Genomic DNA, 23,421 nt, shown 5'->3' with positions numbered 1-23,421 from the left:
CGCAGTACGGACTGGAAATCATCTTAAGATCGAAAGCGAATTACTCAATTTCTGACAAACTTCAGTACACTTTTCAGATTTCAATAAAAATAAATCTATTGAATTAACATATCGTACACATTATATAAAAGACTAAAGTTTACGGACACCGTTTTACTTTGGAACTTATGGAGCTTTCACCAACATGATGATTTAACCTATTTGTTTGCCTGATATTTCCAGGTTCATGTATTTTCCATTTTTTAAACGCGCCTGCCTTTGTTTAAAATCAGACTCTTACATATGCATTAATTGTTTGTCAGTGACCTGATTCATATTTTATAAATTGTTATTTAATAGTCAATTTTATATATTTTCATTGCTCATAGTTTATATCTGTTTTATCGTTTTATTTAAGGTTACAGTATATCTTCAGGGGTGTCTCGCGCGCAAGCGATGTAGCGCGTGCAGTTTAAGCTGTAGATAACTAAACCCCTATATCAAATTAAAGCTTATGGAGCTGGCTATCAAACTATACCAACAATTTTGAAAGAAAATGAATTGTCGAATTTTTCACGACCACTAAATGCGAGCGCCCGAATCACCTTTCGAAAGCTACAAGTCAAAGCGAATTTCGTTTTTCGCCAATTTAATTTTTTCCTCGGTTTCAGGGCCCAAAGCGCTTAAAAAACGTGTCTGCGTTTTGGCATATTCGATTGCAGTAAAAAGTTACAGAACATTTTCGAAATAGGATTAAAAAAATGAGGAGTGATCGTACAAAAATCGCTCTCGAAGAAAAAGTATTTCGAAATTAACAATTCCCAGACACGCTTTTGTAGTTTATATGTTAAACTAGCCACTGTCCAAATTTAAGAGCAATTGAACAAATTTCCTTTGAGTTATAACTCTTTAAAGTGTCTGCTTCAAGTGAAAGAATTTATTCGAGAAAACAGCGCTAAAAAAATTTTCTGCTTTGCGAACAAACTCCGCCCACAAACGCCTTCAACTGGCTTCTCAGGTAACTAAGCCAATCAGTGCAGGGAAAGTTTACTACCGTTAACCTCCTGGTGAAATTTACGCGCGAATCTCTAAAAAACTCTTGTGTTTCGCAATGCGCTCAAGGAACCGAAGGCAGAGAGATAATTTTTCTGTAGCTCGGTATTTCTTGAAGCTGGTCTGGCAAAATGGGGAAGACTAAAAAAGGATACGAACGCTAGAGTGGCTGAGCGAAGGAAACAAACAAAAGACAGCGCGGAGAGCTACTGTGTGTGAGCAACTGTGCATGGATAATATTTCAAATGGTCTCAATGAGTCCGACGATTCGTCGATATCGGACTCATCAGAAGAGTCTCTGTCAGCATCCCTGTTATTGCTGTCAAGTTCCGAAATTTTTACAGAACCTTTCTTTTCTCTCACCACGAATATTTGCCCGCCTTATACGATGACTATAGCTTCATCCGCCTGGCGAACTTTCGCTTCTTCACTCATTGATGTATTTGCATTCGTTCTTCGCTGTTTTCGCTTTTTCGAACCGGTCCATGGTTTAAACGTGGTCTATGTTTACTTATAACTTAATAGAGACACGCCTAATATCAAAAATGCTCGGTAGTCAGAACGACAATGCTGATCAACTGAGTAGTCAATTCGTGACATCCATATAGGTAATTCCCGCGAAAATCGTCTCGGTTGATTGCATACGCGCCATAGGGCTGTCAATCAAGAGGTAAACTTTTACTTCCGGTGAAAACGTAAAACCGCCATTTCTCCGCCAATATTTAGCCTTTTTCAAAAAATTTTTTCAGAAATTAGAGATTATTCTTCGACCTCTATGACCCAAAAATCCAAATTTGAAGAAAATTGCCGACCCGAAGGTATACTGTAACCTTAAGGAAACGCCATAGGGGTCGACCCCTAGTTTTCCTTTTGACGATGTGCTTTTTCCTGTATTTTATTTTCATCACCTTGAATAAGACACGTTGTCATCTTGTCATCTTGTGATTGGTGATCGACCCGGAAACGGCAGCCTTGCCGCTTCTCAGAATTCTTTATTTTTTTAGCTGTACGACTAAAATTAAATGATTCTGGAAATAGATTCGCAGAACATAAGAGTAAACTCCCTGCTTTTGATAAAGCTTTCTAGCAAACTGAATCCAGTGCAAAGTGCCAGATAATTTCTACGGCAGTTTCATAAATATATAATCTCGTTTTAGTGTAATAGAAAGGTATATTATATGCCACTCTATTTTGTTTTTTGAGAAATAATAAACAGTAAGCTTTCATTATAGATTCATTAAATATACTTAAATAAAGATCAGCCGCTTAGAGCCGCTTGCGTGGCGGTTTTTCCCCCTGACTTGTTTTGTTAGCTGTCACGTCTGTTTGAGGGAAGAAAACCGTTTAAGTCGATTTTGTCTTCATCAAATCGAAAAGAGGAATTCAAAACAACCACACAAATAAATAAACTCCAACCAGTTAAAAGCTTAGACAAACGATAGTAACTTCGTCCCTCCAGAGAGTTATAACTCTTCAAGTTCAGCTCAGTTCACAACGACGTGAAACTATTCCTTTTGACGTCGTCAGTGACGAGTGAACGACGACGGATTTTTGGCTCGTGCTTACGCACTGACGCTCACCTTACTTCCCGTCGTCAACGTGAAATGACCGAACGTAGTTGTCCGTTTCGTAAACGGTCGATGTCATTTTCGCGACACTTAGAATTTTTTTTAACCATTAGCGAATTTTTCTCTACTAAATTTGTAAGTAAACCACCCAGTGTCTTCTGTTTCCTAACGTCCCTCTTATACCACTACACTACTAGGTTGATCCACCAAATTTTTAAAATTAAAATGATAGAGTTGCCCCAACCATCAAATAAAAGCTAACCGCAAGTGAACCAGTGTGAATGTGTTCAACAATTAAGCATTCGATGAGTGCGTTTTACTCCATCAACAAATTGTAACCAGCTTCTACCTGGTCCAGACCTAAACTAAAGCAGATATGGCATCGTCCATTCTGAAAGTCTTGGTTACCAATAACCTGCGATCATACTCTCCCTCCCTTCGAAAAAAACAAAAACTCCTGATTGCAGGTTAGGTCATAAATGATGGCATCGACCGTTAAAGGAGCTACGTCACGACCCGCGCCTGTGCGAAATTTGGCTCCGTTTCATTGAGATTCAAATGCATCCGCCATCTTGAATTTATCGGAATTGTTAAATTTTGCGCGAATTTAGCCGTTCTTGGTTAAAATTATTACGTATTTTTGTCGCGTGTGTGGATTTCCTCTCGTCGATCTACTTATTTTATCGCAGAGGCAAAATTATGGACGCACAAGAGGCAAGAAAGGCTACGGTGGTGAGTTTCCTTCTACTCCATTACGTGACAGATTTGAATGTGTGAACTGTTTCGTAGTTTCTGGGAACATGCTCCAACGCAATATCCATTTTCTCTTTCTTCTGTTCTTATCCTGTTAGGAAAATCGCATCTCCTGTTCGTGCGAAAGGGCTTTTTCCACGAAACAGAAAACAAATGCAAATCGTGGTTGCCCTTGCAAGATGTGGAAGTGAGTGCAAGTGTGGTTCGACAGCAAATCCGTGTCGAAAACACGGTGAGATTCCTTGTTTATGCACTTAGCTTTGATGTAACATTGTTTGTAAGTAGGTATTGAAGGCTGCGCGTGAATGGAACAACTAGATTTCTGGCTATTTTTGGTTCTGTTTGTGTTCAAGTCTTCATATGTACATATACTCATGTGTACAGCATGTTTTTTTATTTAGACCAAACATTTCACCAAGCATAGAGTAGTTTCGAGTTTTTGCAGTTTGATTTGTCTTTCCCTTGAGCTGAGAAGGTTTCTAGCAGAGTTTGATTTTTCATATACAAGGTACAACAGCTTAACATGACTCTTTTTTATCAAGGCTGGTGCAAGTACAACTTCATTTGTGGATGAAGAACTGCTACGGAGCAATAGGCGAAGTAGTCCCAACCGTTCTTTACCGCGACCGAATTATTATTATTTTAAGTTCACTCGGAGTATTGTTATGAGAATATTGTAAATTGCTCGCTTCCGAGCCCTTTAAATGTAATTTGGTTCAGTAATAGGGAACTTGCGGATCGCAGTTTTATTCACCAGTTGTTCATTTGTCCGAGTTGGAATGCATGTATTCGCTTTCGAGAAATATTAATGGAGTTTTTAATGCTTTCTATTCATAGGATAATTTTTCTTGCTGTCGGTAACACCAATTCAGAATTTCAAATTTAGGTATCTCACTTTTAATTTCCTAAGTTGGTCTATCTTAATCTCAGCCTGTGTAATTCTAATCCTAGCACTCTATTTTTAATTTTGGAAGCCTCGTGCTGTTGATTAGAATTCGCTATCTTAATTAAGTACTTTCCGCTCGTATTGTATACTTGAAGTTACATTAGCATATTGTAAACACTTGACGTGTAAAGGATGATATATAAGCAAGTACGTTTGTAAAGCTTTTTCGATTACATCGATTACATCGATTACATCGGCTACATCGTTACGATTTTACAGCGGCTACTCCGCCGAGTATGTCAGTTTCACCCTCGACGTTAGAGTGCAGAATAAACTACTGTTGGACCAAGTTATGTCTCTTCCTTGACGTCCGTAGTGAAGACCATTGAAGTAGATCCTCGTGTACCAGGAAATCGTGACGAATTTCCGTTCCCGCAGCCAAGCAGTGCTCGCCAAGAGTTAGATTCCCTCAGTTGTCAATTCAAGTGTCCGTTCAGTCCGAAAATTTACAGTGTTGCAGGAAAAACCTATCGTCACAGTAGCTTACCGAGAAAACTTATCGTCACAGTGATTGGAGAAGAGTGGTACTTTGTGGATCTTCCAAGGACGTTATCAAGGCGCCAGAGCAGATTCAAGTTCACCAAAGACGCTAGTTGTTGTAATCCCTTGAGTGCGAACAAAGGATAAAAGCCGCTCAAGTAACGTGAGTACAAAATCAATTCTTTGTCCTCATATATGAAGTCCGTGAAGAGAGTTTTTAAGAAGAAACTTTCGCCGTATAATTTACGAAGTAGGAAATCAGCCGTTCCCGTAGTTAAAGCCAGTACGCCTAAAGTAAATAAAGAAGTACAAGCTTCGTTGTCAGAAGAAGAGAATTGTACATTGTTGTGTGAATTACCATATTATCAAAGTGTCGTCCACGAGTCGTCGACGCACGCGTTAGATTTAAACGAGGAAATCCAGCCAAGCAAACCCAGCGACGGCCCACGTTTGTCCACCGCATTTTCCAGTCCAAGTCAGGCCGATAGTACGAACAGAGAAGCCATAAATATCAGTATAGATCAACGCCAAGAGTCGTCCATTGTTCAACCGAGTTCATCAAAACAAGCCACTCCCTGTGGACCGCGTGTAACAAGCGATAGCAGTTCCTTAGAAGACTTCACTCCAATTGACTCCAGGCAGTTACAGATTGGCCCTCAGATTGCTTTAGAAGTCGAAGAAATCAGCGAACCCGAAAACGAAGAGCCAGATCCAGAACAGAACTTGAGTTTCGCATACAACTCAAACCCGTTAATTAATTCACAGTTGACTAGTCACAGTCAAGTAGGAGATAGCATAAATTATAAAAAATCAAAACAAAACAAAACAAATACTCGCCGAGGATCTTGTTCCAGCGACGAAATCGGAAACGAAGGTTTTGAGCATCCATCTACAAGTAGTAGCAGAGAAGACAGCGAAGAAGAGGAGAGTGACGAAGGATCCCGTACACCTTATAAACCAGAACCAGAAGAAGTTATGGATCCGCATTTAATTCAAACTTTGACCGAAGCTCTACAACGGATTGGACAGCAACAACAGACGTCCATAGTTGTTCCAGAAACTATCAGGATACAACCTTTCCGTGGTTTGGATGGAGACGACGTTGTTGAATGGTTTGAAGTCTTCGAGAACCGTTTAAAACGGAGACGCATCCCCCTGGACAGCGAGAGTGCGTTAACAGAATTGGTACTCCATCTAGCTGGACCGGCCAAGGACTTCTACAGCGATTTAACCCCAGACGAGAAGGACACGCTCGAGAACGTAAAGCGAATCATGATAGAACACTACTCCAGCAGGGATCACGGCTATGGCCAGAGAGAATATCTGTTGAATAGGCGACAAGCTCCTAGTGAAACTCTGGATCATTACCTAACGGATATCTGTACTAAATTCCGCCGCCTTGGCTTAACAAACAAGGAGAAGATGACATATTTTTTGCAAGGTTTGCGTCCCGAAATCCGCCAGCTTGTGTACATGAAGGAACCGAAAACATTTGCCGAAGCCGAGAAAGCCGCCCGATTTGCAGAATCCATTTCTCGAGCTCCTCAATCGTCGGCCGCTGGTGCCGCAACTGAACACGAACTTATTGCTAACTTACTAAGCCAGAAAGCTGTCAAGGACGACAACGCGATTTTAACTAAGCTCGATGTCCTCATTAACGGACAGAATACCAAGACAGGGGACGATCAGATACAATCCTTAGTGTCAAGGCTTAACGGATTGATTGATAAAGCTACGAGACAACCAGCTGGTCCAATCACAGAAACAAAAACAGCGAGCCTGGCAGCGTATGCAGAACCCAACAAGAGGGAAAATCCGGATTTCATGCGCGAAATTCGACGAATGGAAGATAAGTTAGAAGAACTTTCTCGCCAGATGGATGCTCGGATTAAAGGGCTGGCTCGACGAAATCCGCCAAATCAGGTTGATCAGCCAAGACAACGAACACGAGAAGGTCGACCCATATGTTATACTTGTGGAAGAGTTGGACATATTCAACAAAACTGTAACCAGAGGTCTTCACTAGAAACCAGTAACTACGACCGATTCCAGCCGAACCAGCAGCGACGTCAAACAAGTGAAAATTATCCTTCCCGCTCAGGCTACAATCAATCCCAACGACGGAGCGAATTGCCTTCTCAGTTCAATGCAAATGGCCCACGAATGGCCGTGCTCGATGATGGAGACTACGATGATAGTTCCGTCGCTCCGTTAGAACAAAATACAATTCACCAGGCGATTCCAGAAGAAGGAGGCGAGTTTCCAAGAATAAACTGGAGCGATGTCGGATCGCAAATTGGCAAGGAACTATCTCGGCAGTTGCCAAATACGTCTCACTTGGTCCCAGAAGTGTTCCAGCAAGGTCAAGTAAAGGAAAACCAGTCGCCAACTGTGGTTATTGAAGTATCAAAACCACACTCCGAAAGTGGTCAACGAACAATGGCGCCGAATAATGAAAACAAAGCAACTGGTGAAGTAACAACCGCTGCCCGTCCCGAGCGCGAGTTACCTGGAAACCTGGCAACTAAGCCCGAACCGGAAATACGTCAGCCCCTGGTCACTAGTCCGCTGAAACCGAACAAACTCAGTGGAAACCAAAGGAATAACCTACCACAGAGTCAGAAAAACCATGATGTCCCATTTCCTAACGCTGTACGCCGTACCAAAACCAGAATTTCAGCGGATACAGATGTTATTGTTGACCTGTGCACGGACGAGAACATCCGGAATCCCTCGGACCCAGACCTCTCTCAGCCAAGACATAGTACTTCCGCCGGAAGAGAATCCACTGAAGTCAATAAGGACATCTTGCCTAACCATAAGCCAGATCCTGCCCAGACAGAACGTGAAACTTCACCTTTAACCGATGAACAGTGTAACATTACAAATAAGCAAGCCAAGCCACGTGACCTAACAGTCACCGCCCAGCTACATGGCCAAGACATTAAGTTACTCGTAGACACCGGAGCAGGCATGTCAGTAATTGATGAGCAGTTTGCACGAGACATCTATCAAGGTGAACTACCCAAGTTACAGAAAAGCGCCCTCGCTAACGTCAAAACTGTCAGTGGTGAGGAACTGCCAGTGCTTGGAAAAATTAAAGTCACGCTTCAAATAGCCGGAGGAAAATATCCCTGTGAGTTACAAGTAGTCAAGAACCTCACATACGAAGCTGTTCTGGGTCGAGATTTCTTGAGAGCTAATGGTGCAGTGATAAACTTACGACAAGGAACTTTACAATTAGATGACAGCCCCACAGACCAGTTGGCCGCCGGTATTTCTTGTCCAGTTCGAGTATTATCAACTTGTGTCATCCCTCCTAGTTCAGAAACAGTACTTCCTGTCAGTCTGGATTCCGAATTTTCAGCTGGGACTGTTGGCTTGATAGAAACATCTCAGCACCTGATGGACCGTTATCAACTACAGGGCGCCGCAGTTTTGGCTACTGCAACCGCTGACCACACAGTACCCTACAGGCTGATTAATCCAACAAGCAAACCTGTTACGCTCTATAAGGGAGCAAACCTTGGAACTTTTACCAGCCATAGTAGCAGCTTGCAAGTTTTCAGCCTTGACACAGAAGTCTCACAGCAAGGAAAACCTGAAACAGACATCCCTGACGTCCCTGTTGACTTCTCAAACTCTGCCCTGACGGAATCACAGCAGAAACAACTTCAGCAGTTAATAAACGAATACAGGGATATCTTCGCTCTGTCTCCAGAAGAACTAGGAAGAACCAACTGGGTCCAACACACCATAGATACTGGTGATGCCTCTCCCATCCGCATGCGACCTTACCGAGTACCTGAAGCCCAGAAAGAGAGAATAGAGAAGTGTATTGACGAAATGTTGGACCAAGGGGTTATCCGCCCCTCAGCCTCGCCCTGGGCAAGCCCAGTAGTGCTTGTTAAGAAGCCCGATGGCTCTGATAGGTTCTGCGCCGACTTCAGAAGGGTGAACGCTATTACCAAGAAAGATTCCTACCCATTACCACGCATAGCAGAGAGCTTAGATGCCCTGGCTGGTACCCAGTACTTCTCTAGCATGGATTTGATGTCCGGCTACTGGCAGATCGAGATGGACCCTGAGTCTCGAGAAAAGACCGCCTTTGTCACCCATGCTGGCCTGTTTGAGTTCAATGTGATGGCATTTGGTCTCTGCAATGCACCGAGTTGCTTCCAGCGCTTAATGGAGTGCGTTTTAAGAGGTTTAAACTGGAGAATAGCGTTGATTTACCTAGATGATGTGCTCGTATATTCCCGTACCTTTGATGAGCATCTACAGCATCTCCGCCTGGTGTTTGACCGATTCCGAGAAGCCGGCCTTAAACTCAAACCAAAGAAGTGTTCCTTTGGCCAGAAGAATGTAAAGTTCCTGGGCCATGTTATTTCACCAGAGGGAGTACAGCCAGATCCTGCAAAGATCGAGGCCATTAAGGAGTATCCAGTCCCCCGCAAGGTAAAAGATGTCCGTGCCTTTCTCGGTGTAGCAAATTATTACAGGAAATTTGTCAAAGACTTCGCCAAAATTGCAGGCCCTCTGCATGAACTCACCAAGAAAGGGTTAAAATTTCAGTGGACCAACGAGTGCCAAGCCGCTTTCGACCTTCTCAAAACAGCTCTGACCCAGGCCCCCATCTTGGCCTATCCTGACTTCACGTTGCCATTCGACTTGTACGTTGATGCAAGCGATGACGCACTTGGTATGGTTCTAGGACAGATACACAACGGCCGGGAGGTGGTAATTTCATACAGCGGACGCAAGTTACTTCCCGCTGAGAAAAACTACAGTGTCACTGAACGAGAAGCCCTCGCCGCTGTAGCTGGTGTCAAGTACTTCCAGCCATATCTGTACGGTCGTAAATTTACAATCCACACAGACCATAATGCAGTGCGCTGGTTAATGAATATCCGGGAACCAACCGGCCGCCTTGCTCGATGGGCATTACTCCTCCAGCAATACGACTTCGAAATTGTCCACCGTTCCGGGAAAAGCAATGGTAATGCTGATGCTCTTTCCAGAAGAGAATATGACTCCCTCGTTGCTGCATTAGACACCCCTGGAGTACAAACAAACAGAATTAAGGACTTACAACGCAAAGATCCCGCTCTTGCCGATATCATTGAGTACCTGGAATTTGAAGACCTCCCCGAGGACAGTAAAGCCGCCAAGAAGCTTCTCTACACGATTGAGCAGTATTACCTTGACCCTGATGGAATTTTGTGCCACATTTGGATTCCAGGAGGAAAACGGGTGCCAACGCCCAAGTCTCAGCTTGTGGTCCCTTCCTCCTTACGGCACGAAGTCCTTATAAATGCCCATGACGTACCGACTGGCGGTCACCTCGGAGTAAACAAGACCTATGCCAAGCTTCGAGATCGCTATTTCTGGCCTAAGATGTACATGGATGTCCAACATTGGTGCTTGAGCTGCGCACATTGTGCCATGAAAAAGTCCCCCAAGCAGCGCCAGACAGCACCACTCCTTCCAATCCCAGTGGAAGCACCATTTGAGAAGGTTAGCTGCGACATCAGTGGTCCGTGGCCCGTAACACATAATAATAATCGCTATATATTGGTCTTTGTGGATATGTGTACGAAATGGACAGAAGCATTCGCCATACCAAACATCGAGGCCAAAACCGTTGCAGAAATCTTCGTGAACGAAATTGTCAGTCGCCATGGTGCCCCACGTGTGCTCTTGTCAGATCGTGGATCTAACTTCCTTTCCAGCCTGTTCCGTGAAGTTTGTTTCCTAATGAATACCGACAAGATCTTCACAAGCGGATATAGGCCCCAGACAAATGGATTAGTGGAGAGGTTTAACGGTACCTTGGCACAAAGTCTCTCTATGTATGTCAGCAGCCATCAAAAGGACTGGGACGAGCAACTGAGTTCCGTTCTGTTCGCCTACAGAGTGTCACCTTCAGAAGTTACCGGTGAATCCCCATTCTACATGCTGTATGGTAGAGAACCGCTATTGCCAATGGATACCGCCCTGCTGCCCCCAAGGGAAATGTCCCCGCTGGTCGCCGAGCATAGAGCCCGTGTAGTAGAACACGTGGAAAGGGTGCGGCGAATAGCGGCAGAAAACACACAACGGGCGCAACAGAAGATGAAAGAACTCCATGATCTCCAAGCAGTACCGCCTCCGTTCTCCCTTGGAGACAAGGTGTGGGTTTATACCCCCAAGAACCGTAAGGGGCTTTCCAAGAAGCTAGCTCACAATTACCATGGCCCTTATCGTATCGTCGAGTTTCTCTCTCCAGTACACTGTGTTCTGCGTGCAATGGATAACCGCCGTGTATCCACGACAGTTCACGTAGCTAGAATGAAACGTTACGTGGACCCAGCGTCCCGTCCAATACGTCAACTTCCCGACGACATTGACGAGCCTTACCTGTTGGACAGTGACCTCCCAGACGATAGTTTTGCCGGCGCCCATGTTCCCTCAGCGGACGCCCCAGATCAGATGCCAGAGTTAATCGACTGTTCCGACTCTGAAGATGATGATAATGCCAGTACTGCCGGGGAATTAAACTACGACGCTGACCAACCCGATGATATTTATACTGCGGAAGAAATTGTTAAACACCGATTGCGAAATGGTAAACCAGAATACTTTATCAAATGGTTGGGCTTTCCCGCCAGCCACAACACATGGGAACCAGCAGAAAATATCCTTGACAAGCGCCTCATTACTTCATTTTACAAGAAACACCCCCGCGCTAAACGTCTCGATGCAGATCCAGACTATGCTCCTACTAATGTAGCATTACTTTCCTGGACGGAACGTTCCGCCAGTACTGCCACAGTGGCCGCCCTTGCTCCAAGCTACAAACGACGCGTTTCCCGCCAAAAAGAACCGCTGACCAGTCCTGGATACGTCTCTCATGTGCATGCCACCGATTTGGCCGCTAAACCAAACCTGACCCAGGTTCCTGTGATCCACGCAGACGTTCACAAGGGGTTGAAACCTAGTGCGAACCCAGTTCCCCGCCCACGGACACGGTCTTCTACCAGTGACGTAACTTATCGCGCCCACATCGCCCCAGTTTCCTCTCCCTGGCCTCGACACAGATCCTGGTTGTCACAGTTCCCAGCTACCCGTTTCTGGTTATTTTTGTTGTTCTCGCTAGCAATGGTACCAAGCGGAAGCGGAAATGAATACGACGCGACAGGCCGAGAAGTTTCATTTTACCCTAATGCAATGATGTTAGCCACAAATCCAAAGGCTATGGTTTTCTTTCGAGACACCAAGCTCGTGAGCGTGCATTTGAATTTACCGCACGTTCACAAAGGAGATTCAACTGTAATAAATCCCCTTTGTGATCCTGAGTTGGCCAAATTTTACGATCGCGTTCTTATGTCTATCCGCGGGGTACAGCGCGCAACTAGTCGCCTCCTCTCAATTCAGGGAGTAACAGACCTTTTGGAGTGTGACTCGTATCTGCGACGCTTCTACGCGTACGTTACCGGTTCGCAATCGACCCTACAGTGCCAGAAACGACATTATGCAAATAGCCTTCAAGATTGTAAAAGTTGGGCCTTGCGTGATTGTCACGCAACCTCCCCACACGAAAACGCTTGGTTGGGTAGTACGAATGACCGCAAACGTCGTTCTCCCTGGTATTGTTATGCTGGATTGGCTGGCATTCCGCGATTTTTCTACACCCTAGGTGGTGGACATTGCGATTCTCCAAACTATTTCGGTCTCACCACGGTCTTACGAGAATACGCCTCAACAATGGACGCGGCACAACGCCTGATTCGTGTTGTTAATGGGAAAACGGTCTACTTAGTCAAAACTACAGATATGCTGAACTCAAAATTAAATCAAGTCATTCATTCCCTTCGCTTGATGGCAGGAGCGTACTCTGGTTGGAATACTCGCTTTGCTGAATACGCAAAGGACCAAAACTGTCACTTTAATTTGCATCATGAGTTTATTTCCCTCTACACAATGGAAGTAAACAACGCCTTGACCTCTTTGTTACGCTTAACAGAGATTGATGACCTATTACGGCAACTGGCGCACGTTTCTCGCACGAACTTGGTCAGCTATGCCGATCTTCCTGGTTTTCTGACCGCCGATTTGTCAATCAAGCTTGCCACTGTCCCTTCCCTCGCGAACACTCTCGATGCTTTAAAAGATGGTTTCCCACTGCTCATGGAGCCTTTGATTGACTACCACATTGCCAACTCCAGAAACCTTCAATTACATCTTTTGTTCACTCTCCCAACATTGGATCAACATGCCGCTATTTGCACAATGGAACAGTTAGTTCCATTGTCTTATCAAATTAACAACAAGTGCTTTGGCGGAACAATAGCGCGGCATGATCTGGTTTTATTGACCTGTGACAACAAAAGGTATGTTTTGAAACAAGCCGAGCTAGACCAATGCTTCAAGGAAGAAACCACACTTCTGTGCCCAGCTGATGTCCTGTCTACTGTGGAAAACCCGTTGTGGCTTGGTCTCAAGTGGACCCCCCAAACTAAGCTTTCTTTTCAACATGCCCATTCCCCATTACCCCATTGTCGTAACTTAAGACCACTTGTGCATCTGGGGGGGCGGTTTTATTTATCCACCGTTTTTAATAATATTTCTATTCATACTAACCACAGTTCAAAGTTATTAATGTTACAGCCATTCAGCATTTACCATTTTCCATGTAATGTATGGTTTTCACACCAACGTACTGGGTTAGGACGTTGCCCCGAGCAGCTGAGGTTTCAATTCCCTTTGTTCCATGACGGGCAATTTCAGTTTGTACCTTGGGTTGCCCTCCCCTTGCAAAATGACACCGTATTTTCCGTACCCAATTTTGTTATTCCGACTCCGTTGCACATTGATAATTCGACTCTTCAGTCCCTCGATACCACTTATGATACCCTAGACCAAGATTTGACCCGTAGGCTACAAAAAGTACGAAAGGATATTAAGAACATTCATCAGGTTTCCCACCCGAGTTTGTTTACAGTGCTAATCTACCTTTGTCTTGCTTTTACCATCTGCAACTTTATTGTTTTGGTCGTGTTTTATCGCTTATTGTCCAAAAAGGTCTCCGGTCCTGTTCCGCCGATTTCCCCTCCTCGCCCTCTGGAAAGCATTCCCCTTACCTCGCAAGCAACCTCAACCCCTTAAGCACGGCAATCATTGCCTTGCGTTCTTTTCATTTTTAGCGATATATCTATACCTCTACATATTTTTTTTTCCCCGTTTTTTCCCTCATCTTGTGTATGTGCGTGTCCCTTAACCCACGTGTTCCGTCGGTTTAGCTCCAGTTCGGGAATTAAATTTTTCGGTTTCTGTGCGCCGCATCTGCACCCCTATTCATGTGAATTGTGTTCCTTTCCCACTTTTCATGGCCGATCTCATTCTTTTCGACCCCTATAAAATCGGGTTCATTTGAGACCAAGTTACTTTCAATTTTTCGCTCTTGTAGCCGTTATTTACTCCGTGTTAGCTCTAGTTTCAACCATGTCTGCACTTTCCTTCGTTGTGGAGTGTGATGGTTTCCAGCATGGAAACGACGAATTTTCCCTGAAGTGTATGGCGGTAGCTTGTGGCCGTGCGAGGACGACCTATTATAGGATCTTCAACACTAACGCCCTACTGACTAAAGGTCCGGACGCCTTGCGGACCTATCGGTTCCAGACACTCCACCATGGTCTCGCCCTGGCATCGACAGGCCTTCCACAGTCAATGGCCCGTCCGGTCCTCATACACGCCATCCTTGAGGCATTCTATGACCTGTACGAGCGGGGGGAGGCTGTGCCCGCCCAAGTTATCATCTGGACCAAAGGGACACAAAAGACCGCACTTGTCAGGGACCTCGTTAACTGCCCCGGGTTGCCCTGCCCCTTCCTCGTCAGAAACTTGGAGGACGTAGCTTGTCCTACCGCCAAACAGCTGCAGCCCGCAGATCCTGGCCCGCTCCTGACCCAGGAAAAGGCCCTTCTGTTCAGCACATGGTTGCTCACGGAAGGCCTAGATAGCGACCCCATCCGACGGCGCACCCTCTAGTCCACGGCCTGATCTCCGGAGGTAACTCACCCGAGACCGCACGAAGAACTCATAGAACTCTTAATTCCGTTCTTTACCTCGCCCGGAGGTCTCGAATTAAGGTGGGAGGAATGCTACGGAGCAATAGGCGAAGTAGTTCCAACCGTTCTTTACCGCGACCGAATTATTATTATTTTAAGTTCACTCGGAGTATTGTTATGAGAATATTGTAAATTGCTCGCTTCCGAGCCCTTTAAATGTAATTTGGTTCAGTAATAGGGAACTTGCGGATCGCAGTTTTATTCACCAGTTGTTCATTTGTCCGAGTTGGAATGCATGTATTCGCTTTCGAGAAATATTAATGGAGTTTTTAATGCTTTCTATTCATAGGATAATTTTTCTTGCTGTCGGTAACACCAATTCAGAATTTCAAATTTAGGTATCTCACTTTTAATTTCCTAAGTTGGTCTATCTTAATCTCAGCCTGTGTAATTCTAATCCTAGCACTCTATTTTTAATTTTGGAAGCCTCGTGCTGTTGATTAGAATTCGCTATCTTAATTAAGTACTTTCCGCTCGTATTGTATACTTGAAGTTACATTAGCATATTGTAAACACTTGACGTGTAAAGGATGATATATAAGCAAGTACGTTTGTAAAGCTTTTTCGATTACATCGATTACATCGATTACATCGGCTACATCGTTACGATTTTACAGCGGCTACTCCGCCGAGTATGTCAGTTTCACCCTCGACGTTAGAGTGCAGAATAAACTACTGTTGGACCAAGTTATGTCTCTTCCTTGACGTCCGTAGTGAAGACCATTGAAGTAGATCCTCGTGTACCAGGAAATCGTGACGAATTTCCGTTCCCGCAGCCAAGCAGTGCTCGCCAAGAGTTAGATTCCCCCAGTTGTCAATTCAAGTGTCCGTTCAGTCCGAAAATTTACAGTGTTGCAGGAAAAACCTATCGTCACAGAACACAGCCACACCAGACTGACAACAGGCCAAGTGAAGAGCAGGAGAGGATGACATAAAATAGAGGTGTGAGGGTCTGCTTGTATAGAAATATATTTTTATTTATTTTTTTATTATTCCAAGAACAAAAATATGCCTAAATATGGAAAAGACCACAAAAATCAAAGCTTGAACACCAATTCAAATGCATAAAGTTTAGCAAGGCAAGATTTGTTTTGTTCCTACATTTGACTTTTTATATTTCTAGGCCCGCTTGACAAAAACTCTGTGCTTGCTAGCAAGCTGTCAAACTTGAATCTTTGACACAGTTGCTGGCTCTACCTAAAATAAATCAATTACAACACTTAATTTTGTCAGGCGAGCACAAAATACTTTACAGTACTGTACTTTGTTGGTGATTACCTCTATAATGTTCTTTTAGGAATTCATTCAAATGCTTGATGAAGCAACGTGTGCAAACTGTGTGCCAGAAGCCTGCCTAGAAGAATTGACAATTTAGATGAGACCATCAGTGAAAACGACATTTCTCAACCCACCCCTGGCACATCCACAGAAGGACAGATGACAAGTGTGGATGGAATGCCTAACCCTGCACCTCCTTCTAGCAACTCAGCAATACTATTGTGCAATTGTGGCATGTACCAAATTAAACCAAAACAAATGCAAGTAGCAAGTTATTTTTCCCTGAAGAAAAGCCCACAAAGAAAGCATTTAAAGTAATAATGGAAGAGGCAGTTGTTTTGTTAATTTAAATCACCTCCACACCTGGTTTTCATCTTTATCATTGCACATTCAGGATGGGTGTTGGTTCATTATGCTGAAATAAAATTCATGCTCAATACATGGTTCTGAGTTGAAAATTCACCAACAGCTAGTTCATGAATTTGTTGCCTTTATAAAAGGCCAATGTTTATTACTGGAAAAAAAAATCAATACAGAAAAAAGATCAATAAGTTCATGGTATAGACAGAAAAAAGATCAATAAAAACAAGGTATAGACTAGAAGAGCACACTCGGATTTTTAATGAACCAGATTTTCAAGCTACATCTCTAGGCAGGCTTGTGCAATTTTAAAAATATTTCCCTACAACTGATGGCAGTGCCAAAACCCAAAACGAAACCACTGAAATGAAACTCCTCACAACTGTCAACAGCCAACTGTAACCTGAGTGTTATTCAGGTTAACCAGAGTTTTATAGGGTTAACCTGAGTGCTATCTTGTTGTTTCATTTTGTTGGCAGAGCTGCAAATAACAGTCGGTCATCGGTCATTGGCTGACCAAAATTTGCTCATGTCCAACAAAATCCCAACTGTGGGTGGACATGATGTCTGGACAATTTTTTATCGGAAATTACTTCACAGTAAGGGTGAATAAAGATCTGCTGTGAGTAAATCTTACTTTTTTTGGTGATGCCCGACCACAATTTGTTTTGTCTGACCAAGATGGTGTTTTAGTAGGACATATGTCCTTTCAAGAGAAATAAATTATTTGCAGCCCTGGTTTGGTTATTTTGTTTCTGGTTTTAGTACCTGACCTATACAATTTTCCATTTTTGCTCGCAATGTTTCATAATATCCAGTAGTTCTAAAAGACTTTGCTTAATTCATCAAACACCCTGGGACGTACTGTATTCAATAACTAGTCATGGTCAGTGCAGTCACCAAATGGTAATCAATAAATTTTATTGGCTATATACATGTACTTTACTGGAGATGTAATTTATTTTAGTGTGGGGGAGAAGTAAAAATTAGCTTGATCATGTCATTGAAATGAAAGAATATTGGTACACATTGTAAAAAATAAACACTTTGTATGTTTGAGGACAATTTGATTTGAAGCATCTACACTGTATTGGAAAAATAATTTATTTGACAGTATTAAAAGACAACTGTTCCCATGGAGATGCTCTAAAAGAGGCCATATCTTGTAAACAGGACTTCCCTATATGTTTCAATAAGATGCTGATATGCCTGTAATATCAACATTGGTAGAACTCGCTGTAACATCAATATCCTCTCTGCAACAAAGACATTGAACACAACACATATTAATCTACATTCAGTACATATATGCATAAGTGAAGCCTTGGAGCCGGTGGCTCATAGCTGCCGGAGTTTATCCTGGTTTCTGTAGCATGAAGCAGCTAGGAGTATTTCTACTACCCCTGGATGGGATGCTAGTCCATCACAGGTCACTCCCCTGCAATTTGTTAGGTTTCCCCAACAATTTGCCGCTACCCATTTATACTCCTGGGTGGAGAGAGGCACTGTGAGAGTTAAAGTGCCTATGAAGTAAAAAATAATTCCTGCTTATTTGAAAGGCTTTTCAAAGTAAAGAAGAATGGCGTTTTCCTTTTTGGAATATCTTCTTTGTTTTAGAGATATTCACGTTTTTGTATTATGCAAATGAGGAAAGTGATGACGTCATAGGTGGTTCCACTAAAACAGCACAACACTCGATCGAGAATAACTCTAGAAATATTAAAGCAGTGTTCTTTAAACTTGGCACCAGGAATGTACATCACAAAAGAAACAGAATGACAACTACTATGTTGTTGCCATGGCAACACTCTTGACTCCAGTCTGTTTCTGTGAAAAACCAAATATCCCCATTTGCAACCTTTTAAGGTGGGACAAAGGGTCTAACTCAGAACACACATGATTCCCATATTGTCTTAACTCTCCACATTAGATTGGTGGGGGTGGATGATCCTTGTTTAAGATAAGATCTGGGAATTTTAGTCTTAATTAGGACAGACCCAGCGGCATAACTGTTGTCATGGCAATGGCGCGACTGGTGTCATTCTGTTTCTTTTGTGATGTACATTTCTGGTGCCAAGTTTAAAGAACACTGCTTTAATATTTCTAGAGTTATTCTCGATGGAGTGTTGTGCTGTTTTAGTGGAACCACCTATGAGGTCATCACTTTCCTTACAAAAACGTAAATATCTCTAAAACGAAAAGAGACATTCCAGAAAGGAAAACGCCATTCTTCTTTACTTTGAAAAGCCTTTCAAATAAGCAGCAATTATTTTTTACTTCATTGGCACTTTAAGTGTCCTGCCCAACAACACAACACCGTGTCCCTGGGCCAGGGCTCAAACCTGGACCACCCGCTCCAGGGATGAGCACACTAACCATACATGCATACATATACTTTATTGGCTCAGCCGCATATAGTTGATGTTTGAATGCAACAAACAAAACAGTGACAAATATATAAAAAAAAACTATCAAAATAAATGCGAAGTCACGCCAAGTAAAATTTTGAGCATTACTGACAAGGATACCGGTAAAAAATATAACATGTGGAGGGCAGGATGACTGCAAAAAACATCAGTTACTTGACTGGGCCTTTATGATCATGACCATTTTCTCTTGTCATGACTGATCATCCACCCTTACAACAACAGAGCCAAGAGTTTATAGTGATAATAGTCCTGATGATGCACTAAATAACACACTTGTAAACCATACAGAATAGCAAGGCATACTAAATTTAAGTGTAAGTGGCAAATTATTTTGTTTTGAAAGGGGAAATTTCACTCGTAGAAAAATCTAGTTCATATGCCCAGTTAGACTAAATGAAAATAAGTAAACAGGTTGTATTGACTACGAAGGAAATGAATTAAATGAGACGACTACACATAGTTATTCCTCCTCTAATAAAAGTCAAAGTTGCGAGTGGTAACTTGTTTACAGTTGCACATATCAGCTCACCTTCGACATGGCGCCGTCATTTTGCGGAAGGGCTATCTTTCCGTATCTTCTCTCGTCTCGTAATTTCCTCTACTGACTTACTTTCCTTTATTTGAGAAGCAAAAGAATAGGAAACATGTAAAATGACCAGATAAACGATAAAAGCAAAGTGGCAAACTGCACGTGAAAGGTAAACGAAAGGTACTTGCCTCCGTCGTTCCAGGGAAAGAAAGTGGCCAGCAAACGCTGAATCACTCCGATATTCGCCATAAATCATCGCAGATACTGAGGAAGAATAAAAGCGGCAGTCTAGCAAAATCCTTCGATGGCCTTTTTACCAAAACGTTACTCCCTCAGAAACTGAAGTGTAAATCCTCTTTCGACCACTTGCAGATCGCCGACCGCCTTGAGAAGACATCACACTGCATCACAACATCCACGAAAATTCACTCACAAAACATCGAACACGAGCCAAAATCTACATGGAAATACTCTACAACAATCAATTGACTTATAACCGCTATCAAAAGAATAGACCACTCAAGGATGGCAGAGATATTTTCCGATGAAGTTATGAATAAGTCCTTGCCAACGATTTTGAAAGTTTGAGGCTAAAACTTTCAAACTGTTTCGTGACCGCACGCGCATACGCGACCGTGACCTAGCTCCTTTAAAAATGGCATCGACCGTTACGGAAATCAGCGTCGCCGTCCTGTCATGGTTAGTAGGGACTTTAAGCAGCGGGAACGCGGACGGCGACGGGGACGCCGAAACCTGTGAGAAGGCTGGGGAGAGAACGCCGTTGTCGCGGGAATTCACAAACATTAAGCAGCACCGTCGGAAACCGCGGTTTCCGCACTGAAAGCTTATTGACATTATCGATATTCGTCCTCTGTTTATCAGGATGAACTAGGATCACTTTATTGAAAGAAGTTCGCAATCAACTCTTGATAATCCACGATGAAGGTGTGTTAAACGATCACGAACTTTTACTCTTGTACGATTTAAACCGGTCGAATGATCTCGACCAACCTTATGATTCCTTTCCTGATTTTAACTTCGATGGTTTGAAGACGACGAGTGCCGGTCTGAATTTCGCTTCCACAAACGCAACTTGCCCCTTCTCGCTGAGTTGTACAATGAAGTAAACGAACTTGTTATCAGCAGGTGTTTAATCAGACTGGCGCGACAAAACAGTGTGCTGACTGATAAAGATCTAAGTAAACCACTGATTTTACGACTGAAAATGGAAACAGCTACGCACGTTTTAATGGTGTCTACCCTTTTAAATGTGTTAGAATTTCACCATCATGAGCCATTTGACATTTGAGTACTTCTCGAAAGGAAAAATTTCGATTGAAATTCATGTAAGTTGTCTTTATTTACATTAGCTTTCAAAAAGATATTTCACGGTACTCACATGTTCGCCGACTGGCTTGAGTTCGCTTCAGATTTCCCGACGTTTCTTTAAAATGAAATATCTCACATAACAAGAGAAAACAAGCATTAAAGTTCCTCGAAATTAGTAACACGGGTTATTTAGCGTTGACACAGCAGAGGAAACGAAAGCGAAAACTCACGTTTTCAGACAACGCGAAATGAGCTTCACTCACGTCGGGCTCGAACGCAGAACGTCAACTTGTTTCCCGCCAGTCATGCGCAGTGGACCTTTTGGCTTTTCCCTGATCTTATGGCGTTCCCGTCGCCGTCCGCGTTGTCTTTGCTTAAAGTCCCTAGTTAAACTCCCTAATTCAACTTGCTAATTATTACCACTTATGGACGAGAGACATAAACTCATTAAGCCTGAGATTGTTCGCATATCTAACGAAGAAAATCACATCATACATTTATTAGAGCTTATGCTCTAGTGAAAACCAGCCGCTAAAACTGTAATATATTATGTGAAGTATATATGAAATAATTCATATTTGAACTGCGGTAGTAGATGAAAGTGAAGTATGATCATCGCAGTTAATTTTCCATTTTAAGCAACTGGAAAGAAGAAGCCTGAAAAAAATCAGGGCTTCAACGGGATTCGAACCCGTGACCTCCGCGATACCGGTGCGATGCTCTACCAACTGAGCTATGAAGCCACACATTGGGAGCGAGGTCAATTAATTGAGTTCATATCTTCCCGTGAGTGAAATTATATATATATACCTCGCTCCCAATGTGTGGCTTCATAGCTCAGTTGGTAGAGCATCGCACCGGTATCGCGGAGGTCACGGGTTCGAATCCCGTTGAAGACCTGATTTTTTTCAGGCTTCTTCTTTCCAGTTGCTTAAATTGGAAAATTAACTGCGATGATCATACTTCACTTTCATGTAATATATTATCTTGCAGATTACGAATCTTGCGCAGAATCTTGATAAAATGAAAATGTAGCTGAACTTACCTTGACTGTAGTGAGTTAATAAACTTCTCTACGACAGATTCAGCTGTGTTGTTATCAACAAGCGCGTTAGGTTTGAGCCATTCGTCCTCAGGACGGTTCTGTCTAGAATGCAACATATTGGTATCATCTCGCGGGAATACTTGTGACAAATTTGTCAACGTGACGCCCTGATACCGTTTGAGTTTTTCACGAACCAGAAAGCTCGGGCTATATAAGCAAGTTGGAATAAGGTTTATGTATTCTTTCCTGCTTATAAACGGAAGACGACTAAAATAATATAAATAACTCTTGCTTCGAAGCGTTCTTTTATCATGTTTACCCGCGTGCAGGGGTATAGATTCGTGATCAGTATTTTCCCGAGAAAAGCTGGACAGATATTCGGAGGAAATAATTTCAAGTGTTGAATTCCCGTAAGACCAAAATACAGCAATATGAGCGGCGCCAGAACCTTGCTTACTCAGAGACTCGATGTAATATTTCTTGCCGGCGTGAAGAAGGATTTCTTTAGAAATTTGCTCAGGATATTTTTTGTAGTCTCCTTCTACAGTCCAAGCCGATTCATGAGGCGAATAAACCCGCGCGATCATCTCGCTTGAAGCGGGATCTTCATTTCTACTCAGCCACAACTCTGATGTATCATCTGATGTGATGGCAAACTTATACATGCCGCTTACCTGTGGATGGACAAATCCAAAAATTCTTTCTCCGTTGTCTTTCATATTCAAAACTTGAGTTTTACGAAATTCCGAAACAAAAGAACGCTGGTCTGGAAAGTAAGGAAAATGAGGCCAGTTTCTTAAAATATCCACGTTCATTCCACATATTCCAGACCACATGTGAGCATTCAAACTTCCGATGGATGTCGAGGAATCGTGTTCAACCTTTCGTTCACCTGCAAACGTTCTTGTCGATGTCACGATCGCTTCTGTTTGTGGTTTTAAAGTGCTATTTTGAGTTTGTTGCTTAGTTGCGCAAGGGCAGTCACATACAATGTTTGTCGAAAGCATTTTTCCAGGCACCGAAGTAGAGAGTCCAGTTTCTGAAGAAGAGAATAGAAGCAGGTATCCTAAGAACGGTAAACTTGCAAGCAGTACACCTGAAGTGAAACGTCGCTTGATAAACAATCTCCTGATGAAACTAACCGCAATAAGCCGGAAAGCCATTCTTCATAGCACGAATACTTCTTGTAACGGACAATAAGAAGCTATGGATTGTTCTCCAAGTATTTCCTCGCGTAAAGATACGACCGAACTACTATTTATGCTGATTCGATGATTACACAAACGCAAACGGAAGAAAGACAGTCTCAGACAGTGTAGTGCGTCCTTCACACTTAATTTGCATATCATGAGGCGTTATTGACAGCTTTCACGTTCCGTTAATGATTAATCCTACCTACTTCTTAGGTCTCGACAGTTCGCCACGGCCAATTCCTTTGGCTCATATGAGACTTTATATACCAGAACACGTATTTTGATAACAACGAAAAGCGATGTACCTTGGGTGGTAGAGGGTTTTTTTTTGGTTTCGTGGCGAAGCCGCAATCGACAAGAAAAAGAACCC

The 23,421-nt window shown here is 43.0% G+C and overlaps 1 protein-coding gene and 2 long non-coding RNA genes across 3 annotated transcripts; 1 reads left to right on the top strand and 2 right to left on the bottom strand.

Moving 5' to 3' along the window:
- Nucleotides 1-3,076: 3,076 nt before the first annotated feature.
- On the top strand, nt 3,077-3,932 carry LOC149111920 (uncharacterized). The gene is made up of 3 exons (XR_016207200.1): nt 3,077-3,332; nt 3,452-3,585; nt 3,896-3,932. It is a non-coding gene; the product is annotated as an uncharacterized LOC149111920 (long non-coding RNA).
- Nucleotides 3,933-17,430: 13,498 nt separating this feature from the next.
- LOC149111919 (uncharacterized) lies at nt 17,431-21,458 on the bottom strand. Its single transcript, XR_016207197.1, has 2 exons — nt 19,485-21,458; nt 17,431-17,782 (listed from the first exon to the last, which is right to left on the bottom strand). It is a non-coding gene; the product is annotated as an uncharacterized LOC149111919 (long non-coding RNA).
- Nucleotides 21,459-21,637: 179 nt separating this feature from the next.
- On the bottom strand, nt 21,638-23,133 carry LOC149111918 (N-acetyl-beta-glucosaminyl-glycoprotein 4-beta-N-acetylgalactosaminyltransferase 1-like). The gene has a single exon (XM_089289539.1). The coding sequence runs from the start codon at nt 23,019-23,021 to the stop codon at nt 21,855-21,857; it is 1,167 nt and encodes a 388-aa protein (XP_089145665.1). The 5' UTR covers nt 23,022-23,133; the 3' UTR covers nt 21,638-21,854.
- Between the last annotated feature and the right edge of the window lie 288 nt (nt 23,134-23,421).

The sequence above is a fragment of the Orbicella faveolata genome, unplaced genomic scaffold, assembly GCF_042242905.1.
Source record: "Orbicella faveolata isolate gen_17 unplaced genomic scaffold, um_ofav_v1 contig_2, whole genome shotgun sequence".
NCBI classification, from domain to species: Eukaryota; Metazoa; Cnidaria; class Anthozoa; order Scleractinia; family Merulinidae; genus Orbicella; species Orbicella faveolata.
The sequence above is the reverse complement of the archived record's forward strand: the minus strand, read 5'-3'. Positions and strand labels throughout refer to the sequence as shown.

What these genes read in the sequence shown, in the direction of transcription:
- LOC149111918 (XM_089289539.1), bottom strand. Translation starts at nt 23,021, where the DNA reads ATGGCTTTCCGGCTTATTGCGGTTAGTTTCATCAGGAGATTGTTTATC.